The sequence below is a fragment of the Miscanthus floridulus genome, chromosome 3, assembly GCF_019320115.1.
Source record: "Miscanthus floridulus cultivar M001 chromosome 3, ASM1932011v1, whole genome shotgun sequence".
NCBI lineage: Eukaryota > Viridiplantae > Streptophyta > Magnoliopsida > Poales > Poaceae > Miscanthus > Miscanthus floridulus.
In genome coordinates this window covers 118,481,735-118,489,865 of record NC_089582.1, presented here as the reverse complement: position 1 = coordinate 118,489,865, position 8,131 = coordinate 118,481,735, and the positions used below count along the sequence as shown (strand labels likewise).

The 8,131-nt window shown below is 52.2% G+C and overlaps 3 protein-coding genes across 3 annotated transcripts; all 3 read left to right on the top strand.

The window, feature by feature from the left end:
* The first annotated feature begins 365 nt into the window (after window positions 1-365).
* On the top strand, window positions 366-1,524 carry LOC136544278 (uncharacterized). The gene is made up of 2 exons (XM_066536495.1): window positions 366-533; window positions 1,099-1,524. The coding sequence occupies exons 1-2, from the start codon at window positions 366-368 to the stop codon at window positions 1,522-1,524; spliced, it is 594 nt and encodes a 197-aa protein (XP_066392592.1).
* A 1,600-nt stretch (window positions 1,525-3,124) lies between these two features.
* LOC136544277 (uncharacterized) lies at window positions 3,125-3,685 on the top strand. The gene has a single exon (XM_066536494.1). The coding sequence runs from the start codon at window positions 3,125-3,127 to the stop codon at window positions 3,683-3,685; it is 561 nt and encodes a 186-aa protein (XP_066392591.1).
* Window positions 3,686-4,250: 565 nt separating this feature from the next.
* On the top strand, window positions 4,251-4,649 carry LOC136544276 (uncharacterized). The gene has a single exon (XM_066536493.1). The coding sequence runs from the start codon at window positions 4,251-4,253 to the stop codon at window positions 4,647-4,649; it is 399 nt and encodes a 132-aa protein (XP_066392590.1).
* The last annotated feature ends 3,482 nt before the right edge of the window (window positions 4,650-8,131 follow it).

The following is an 8,131-nucleotide window of genomic DNA, read 5'->3' as shown; positions in this document are numbered from 1 at the left end:
TCTGCAGCCTTTCATTATTCCTGGCCGATTCGGCATGAACATGGTTGGAACACCTTCCGCCCAACGGAATCGAAAGTTGAGCAGACCTAAAAGAGATCTTTGTGGGAAACTTTTAGGACACATACAAGCATCCTGGGAACCCATGGGATCTCAAAAATTGCGGATAGAAGGCCGAGGAAACCCTTCATGGGTACATCCGGTGCTTCTTCCTATAGTGCAACAAGCTACCTAACATTGCTGATGTCGATGTCATATGAGCTTTCCTATCTAGGACCACCTGCGAGTCTCTAGTCCATAAGCTAGGACGTAAGGGCCCACGAACCACTAAGGAGCTCCTCGACATTGCCACCAGCCATGCCTCGGGCATGGAGACGGTCGGGGCGATCTTTGACTACCTCAAGGGCAAGGCGAAGCAGGACAAGGACACCGGCGAAGGTGCTTCCAACTGCCCTAGCAAGAAGAAGAACAAGAAGTGGTGCGAGGGCTCGCTCATGGCTGCCGCCAACCGCAAGGGGGTCGGAAGCCCGCAGAGGGTACCCCAAACCACTTTGAGAAGCTACTCGAAAGGCCATACCCGAACTATGCCTTCCCCGTCAAGCATCTCTACAAGGACTGTGGCCTCATGAAGTGGTTCTTGTCCGGAGGCTCCAACAAGGGGGAGTACAGGGGGACCCCGAGCCAGCCGCAGACGATGCCAAGGGGAATGACGATGACTTTTTGATGCTTGATGGCTGCCTCATGATCTTCGAAGGGTCGATGGCCTATGACTCTAAGTGTCGCCGGAAGCTTGCGCGTCGTGAGGTCTATACGACCGAGCCCGCCGTGCCCGCCTTCCTCCGATGGTCGGAGTCCGTCATAACCTTTGATCGGACCGACCACCCAAAGAGTGTCCCACAACTGGGGAGATATCCGCTCGTGGTTGACTCGATCATCGGCATAAAGTGGCTCACCAAGGTACTAATGGATGGAGGCAGCGGTCTCAACATCATGTACGTCGAAGCACTCGACGCCATGGGCATCGACCGATTGCGCATCCGACCGACTGGAGCGCCTTTTCATGGCATCATGCCTAAAAAGCAGGCCATGCCACTTGAGTAGATCGATCTGCCTATCACCTTTGGGGACCCATCCAATTATAGGATGGAGACCCTCACCTTCGAGGTGGTTAGGTTCCATGGAACCTACCATGCCATCCTAGGACGTCCATGCTACGCAAAGTTCATGGCCATCCCCAAGTACACCAACCTAAAGCTGAAGATGCTGGGATCATGCAGGTTCATCACCATCGGCACCTTCTTCCAGCATGCCTATGAGTGCGAGGTCGAGTGCTATGAACTCGCCGCGACAATCGTCGCTTCTAAGGAGCTTGCGGCCATTAGGAAGGAGGTCGCCAAAGAAGCGCCTGACCCCAAGCAGTCGGCCGGGTCTTTCAAGCCGAGGGAGGGTGCCAAGGAGGTCCTCATAGACCCTAGCAGCTCCAAAGGCAAAGCGGTGCGTATTGGCACCACACTTTCCTTCGAATAGGAAAGCGCGCTCGTCGTCTTCCTCCGCGCCAATAGAGACATCTTTGCATGGAAACCCTCAGATATGCCAGGCATTCCAAAAGAAGTCGCCGAGCATGCCTTGAAGATTAGGCTAGGATCCAAGCCGGTGAAACAACGCCTGCGTCGCTTCGACGAGGGAAGCGTAGGGCCATCGGCGAGGAAATTACGAAGCTTTTGGCGGCCGTGTTCATCAAGAATGTATATCACCCTAAGTGGTTAGTCAATCCCATTCTTGTACAAAAGAAGAGTTTAAAATGGAGAATGTGTATTGGCTACACGGGTCTCAACAAAGCATGTCCAAAGGTTCCGTTTCCTTTGCCATGCATAAACCAAATAGTCCGATCAGCTCACAACATCTTTCATCACCCCATTCGAATCATTCTGCTACGTTACAATGTCATTCGGTCAGAAGAACGCTAGGGCTACATACCAGCATTGTATGTTCAAATGTTTCGCGGGCCTCGTTGGGCAAACCGTTGAGGCCTACGTGGACGACATCATGGTCAAGTACAAATAGGCTAACCAGGTCATAGCCGACCTTGAGCAGACCTTCACAAAACTCTAAGCAAACGACATTAAGCTCAACCTTGAGAAGTGCATTTTTCGGGTCCCAATGGGTATGCTGCTAGGTCTCATCGTCTCTAAGCGTTGCATCGAAGCCAACCCGGAAAAGATCTCGGCTATCATAAGGATGAGCCCGATTCAGAACGTAAAGGGGGTATAATGAGTTGTAGGGTGCCTCGCCATGCTTAGCCGCTTCATCTCGCGCCTCGGCGAATGAGGTCTCCCCCTCTATCGGCTTCTGAAGAAGGCCAACCATTTCGAATGGACGCCCGAGGCTCAGGAGGCACTTGACGCGGTCAAGCAGCTTCTAACGAAGGCCTCAATCCTGGTCCCTCTGATCAATGGAGAACTACTTCTGCTCTATATTGCGGCCACCACGCAAGTGGTCAGCGCCGCCCTGGTGGTGGAGCGAGAAGAAGGGCACGCCCTCAAAGTGCACCGTCTCGTGTACTTCATTAGCGAGGTCTTGTCTGATTCCTAGATCCGCTACCCCCAAATCCAAAAACTCCTGTACGCCATCCTTATCGCCAAGAGAAAGCTACATCACTACTTCGATTCGCATACGATGATGGTCATGACGTCCTTCTCCCTCGGTGAGGTTGTCCAAAACCAGGATGCCACGGGAAGAATTGCAAAGTGGGCACTCGAGCTGATGGGTCAAGTCATTTCGTATGCCCCCGGATGGCTATCAAGTCCCAAGTGCTGGCTAATTTCATTAGGAGTGGACCGAGGTCCAACTGCCATCGACAGTCATCGAACAGGAGTATTGGATGGTGTACTTCGACTGATCGCTGATGAAAAAAGGCGCTGGCACGGGGCTGGTCTTCATTTCACCCCTTAGGGTACGCATGAGGTACATGGTTTGCCTCCATTTCCCCTCCAACAATGTGGCCAAGTATGAGGCACTCATCAATGGTCTGCGCATCGCCATCGAGTTGGGTATCCAATGCCTCGACATCCGGGGCGACTCCCAGCTGGTCATTATTATGAAGGAATCAATCTGCCACAATGCCAAGATGGCTGCATATTACCGAGAAGTCCGCCAGCTGGAGGACAAGTTCGATGGTCTCGAGCTCAATCACATCCTGAGGCATCTCAATGAGTCGGCCAACGCACTGGCAAAAGCAGTGTTCGGTCGAGAGCCGGTGCCAACGGGCATCTTTGCCAGCGATCAGCACAAGCCCTCGGTCCGCTATGAGGAGCCGAAACAAGCTGGTGATGGGCCGCCCGCCCTAGGCTTGGGGGCCGACCAGCCGGTAGCTCCATCCGACCCCAAGGTCATGGAGCTTAGCGATGATATAGCGACAGAGCCCGACCCTCTAGTCGACTGGAGGACGCCTTACCATGACTACCTCCTCCACGAGGTGCTGCTGACGGACAAGGCGGAGGCTCGGTGGCTCACGCGTCACGTCAAGTCCTTTGTCCTTATTGAGGGCGAACTCTACAAGCGAAGCCACACCGGGATCCTGCAGCGCTGCATCCCTATCGAACAGGGGAAGCGGTTGCTGAGCGACATCCACGGTGGGGTCTACGATCACCATGTTGTGCCTAGAACCCTGGTCGAAAACGCATTCTAACAAGGCTTCTACTGGCCAACCACAGTAGCTGACGCTGAACAGATTGTGCGCACCTACGAAGGGTGTCAATACTATGCTCGGTAGACCCACCTACCGGCCCAAGTGCTCTAGACGATCCCCATCACGTGGACATTCGTGGTTTGGGGGCTCGATTTGGTCGGACCTCTCAAAAGGGCGCCCAGGGGCTATACGCACTTGCTTGTCACCGTAGACAAGTTTACAAAGTAGGTAGAGGCTCGACTGATCTCTGCGATCAAATCCGAGCAAGCCGTGTTGTTCTTCCTTGACATCATCCATCACTTTGGGGTCCCAAACTCGATCATCATGGATAACGGCACGCAGTTCATCGGAAAGAAGTTCCTCCGATTCTACGATGAATACCACATCCACGTCGATTGGGCCGTCGTGGCGCACCTCGCACGAACGACATGGTCCTACAAGGCCTCACTCCTAGGATCTTCAACCAGTTGAACAAGTTTGGCGGACAATGGGTTGCGGAACTTCCCGCGGTGCTCTGGAGCCTGAGGACGACCCCTAGCTAGGCCACTGGCTACACGCGTGCTTTATGGTCTATGGTTCTGAGGCTATCCTCCCGACCGACCTCGACTATGGAACGCCAAGGGTCAGGGTGTACGACGAACAGGGAGTTGAGGTGTCCCTCAAAGATGCCATGGACCTGCTAGATGAAGCGCATGATGTCGCCCTCCTTCGCTCGACCAAATACCAGCAAGCATTGTGTCGGTACCACATCCATCGAGTGCAGGGTCGGGCCTTCAACGTCTGGGACCTGGTGCTGCACCTCGTCCAGAGCAACAAGAACCGCCACAAGCTCTCTCCGCCATGGGAGGGACCGTATGTCGTCACGGAGGTGCTCCGACTATGCGCCTACAAACTCAAGACCATCGACGGCAAAGTCTTCGTCAATGTCTGGAACATCGAGCATCTATGTCGCTTTTACCCTTAATATATGCACACTTTCTCTTATCGGTTCTGCTATCGACTCCCCGACCTTTAGTGACACCCGACCCCAGCAACGGCAAGGCGACATGCCTCACTCAGGGGCTAATAAGAGCATATCTATCTGGTAGACAGTCTCTACGCCCGACCCTTTTCCACGTTAAGACCCAGAAGCGAGGGTCGCGGAAATGAACCCTGAGTAAAACTGGTCGGACTACGAGAAACCTACGTCTCAATGACTATGGCGTCTTTGCTCACCAGTGTGATCAGAGTTTTTTTCCACACCCTGGGCTTTTTGGCCTTTGCCATGGAAAGAGTCGGTATGCGTTTAAGAGTCTATCCGCCTGGCAAAAATTCTCTGTGCTCGACCCTCTCTCACGTTGAGACCTAGAAGCTAGGGTTGTGGAAACAAACAACGAGTAAAACTGATCGAACTACAAAGGAACCTACATCTCGGCGACTACAACATTTTTGCTCACCAGTGTGATTAGAGTTTGTTCACCCGCACCCCAGGCTTTACGGCCTTAATGATGGAAGGGGTCAGAATGTACTAACCTTTTTATACGAAAATGGGAGAAGTGCTAAAAATCTGTTAGGCCATAACAAAATTTAAAGAGCTTGTCCACTTATTACAAGTTTGTCGCATGGCTCATCTACCCAACAAAATTCTTGGGGGGGATGATCTCATCCTCTATCACCACAAGAAAGCCCTATGTCAGCGGGTCGCACAAGTCGATCGGACGGCATGGCCGCTGCCGAGAGATGGGTAAGGACTAAGGAGCAGTGGAATGCCCCATGCGGGTTATTCCGACTCCGTCACGAACGATGGACCCGGATTTCACTCGAACATATCCGGTAAGAGCTTCCCAAACTCGTCACTCATACCATCAAGGTAACTCCTATGCCAGCAGGTCTCCCAAGTTGATCGGACAGCTTGGACCGCTGCTGAGAGACGGGTCACCCTTAATTTACGCACGTTTTCTCTTATTAGTTTCGTTATTGAGCCCCCGACTATAGGGGGTACGACCCCAGATACCCACGGTAGACTACATGGCTGCGGCACCAGGGGTGGTCCAGTCCACAAGACGAAGACTTATGGTGCATGGTACTACTCAGCGTGTACCACAAGATATCAAGGGTGATATCCTAAAGATGCTACGAGATCTGTTAGGATATGCTCGATCTCATGAATCCTATAATCTGTTATTACTTATCGGTTATCTATTAGATCTAACCGACTTATAACCCTACCCACGGCTATATAAGGTGGGTAGGGGACCCCCTAAAAACACATGCAATATCATATGATAGCCAATATAAATCAACAGACCATAGGAGTAGGGTATTATGCCATGCAGACGACCTGAACCTATCTAATTCTTATGTCTCTATTGCCTTCTTGTTCTTGATTACGCTCACCTCTGTCGATCAATCTACCTTCATGGGATACCCTCAGAGGACTACAGATGATATTCTATCGACACTGACCCCGACAACTACAAGGGGTCGGGCCTCGCATGGGGGCTAGCAGGGGTGTTTATTCAGTAGACATTCTTTCTATCTGACCCCTTCTCATGCTAAAAACTAGAGGCAAGGTGTGCAGAAACAAACTCTGAGTAAAACTGGCCGGACCGCAAGAAACCTATGCCCCAATGGCTACGGCGTAGTTGCTCACCAGCGTGATCAGAGTTTTTATCCCCGCACCTTGAACTTTAGCCTCCGCTTTCCCGAGAAGGGTTCAGAGGGGCCCACCTACGGATTCTACATCGAGGAGAGGCCAGCAGGTCGCCCAAGTCGATCGGAAGGCTTGGGCCAAGAGATAGGTAAGCAGCAGTGGGATACCCCATGCAGGTTATGCCAACTCCATCACGAACGACAGATCTAGACCCCACACGGACATATCCGGTAAGAGCTCCCCGAACCCATCACTCGAGCCATCAAGGTAACTTTATCAACACCCACTTTTCTTTTCCAGTGCATGATCATTCATTCATCCATTGACATGCATGCATTCATACATTCATACACTCATTCATACATTCATCCATACATTCATCTCATACATCCAAGCATTGCATATGCAATTATTGCATCACAACTCTTCGCATCACGTTACGAAGCGGTAGTCGTCTCATTCGATGTGAGCGGTGATTGACCGAGGTTCGAAGGCTGGCCAGCGGAGGGATCGAGGCCTCCTCACGTCAGATAGAGCCAGGAGAGAAAACCCGAGATGAGCCCCAACGACCCTTGCCCGATCCCACTCAGAAGCGGACAGGGACATCTTGGTCTTTCTCGTTCGATCCTAACCTCGAGTCAAGCCCATAGAATCTCCATCAAGGAGAGGCTAGTGGGCCACCTAAGTCGGTCTCCAAAATGAATCGGGCATCTGCCAGAAGGTGTGATAAGGAGCCATGAAATGCCACATGAGGGCTATGCCAACCCCGTCAGCGAACGACGGACCCAGATTCCACTCGGACATGCCCGTTAGCGAGCTCACCGAGCGCGACACTCAAGCCATCGAGGCAAGTGTCGTTAGATTAGCCCCTCTAGTTGCGGAAACCGCAGACGGGGTGATGCATGAAATTCGGCCGACCCCTATCGATGCCAACAGGGCTTGAGGGCTCGAGCCGCCCTACCCTAACTTGGGAATCCAACTAACCGAGGTTCGAAGGCTGGCCCGCGAAGGGCTCGAAGCCGCCTCGCATCGAATAGAGCCAGGGGAGAAAATGTAGATGAGCCCCAGCGCCCTTCGCTCGACCCGCTTAGAAGCGGACAGGGTCATCTCAACCTTCTCGTTTGATCCTAATCTCGTGCCGATCCCACAGAATCTCCATCGAGGGGAGGCCAGCGGGCCACCTGGGTCAGTCTCCAGAGCGACACTGGCATCTGTCGGGAGGTGGGGTAACGATCACAAAGATGAGCCAACCCTCGATCGGACCCCCGCTATGCGCAGGGGCTCGAGGAAAGTTGAACTCGCAAGAAGACCGAATGCGCGGTCGTAGAACGTTGGCTCAGATCCTAGGGAGGGGGTGCGCATGAAAACTAAGACTAGTTTTGCTATCCTCTCCTTAATCATTAGTGACACCTGACCCCTACAATGGCAAGGGGTCGAGTCTCACTCGGGGGCTGATAAGGGTATATATACACCCTCTCTGAAACAGTCGCCGTGCCCGACCCCTTCCTCATGTTAAAAACCTAGTGGCAAGGTTTGCAGAAACAGATGACTGAGTAAGGTTGGTCGGACGGCAAGAAACCTACACCCCAGTAGCTATGGCACTCTTGCTTGCCAGCTTGATTAGAGTTTTCCTCGTTCACCTCAAACTCTATGGTCTTAACAAACGGAAGGGTCGGAATGCATTACCCTTTTTTCACACATAAAAAGAGAAGAAAAACAAATTCATTCACACCAAAATAAAAGAACAGATTTGATCAAACAAAATGACAAGTTTGTTTAAATGATACACATGAGTCAGAACTTTTCCGATTATG

What these genes read in the sequence shown, in the direction of transcription:
- LOC136544276 (XM_066536493.1), top strand. Translation starts at nt 4,251, where the DNA reads ATGGTCTATGGTTCTGAGGCTATCCTCCCGACCGACCTCGACTATGGA.
- LOC136544278 (XM_066536495.1), top strand. Translation starts at nt 366, where the DNA reads ATGGAGACGGTCGGGGCGATCTTTGACTACCTCAAGGGCAAGGCGAAG. An exon ending in GGGTCGGAAGCCCGCAGAGG is followed by an intron (nt 534 to 1,098) that starts GTACCCCAAACC and finishes CCACTTGAGTAG; the next exon opens with ATCGATCTGCCTATCACCTT.
- LOC136544277 (XM_066536494.1), top strand. Translation starts at nt 3,125, where the DNA reads ATGGCTGCATATTACCGAGAAGTCCGCCAGCTGGAGGACAAGTTCGAT.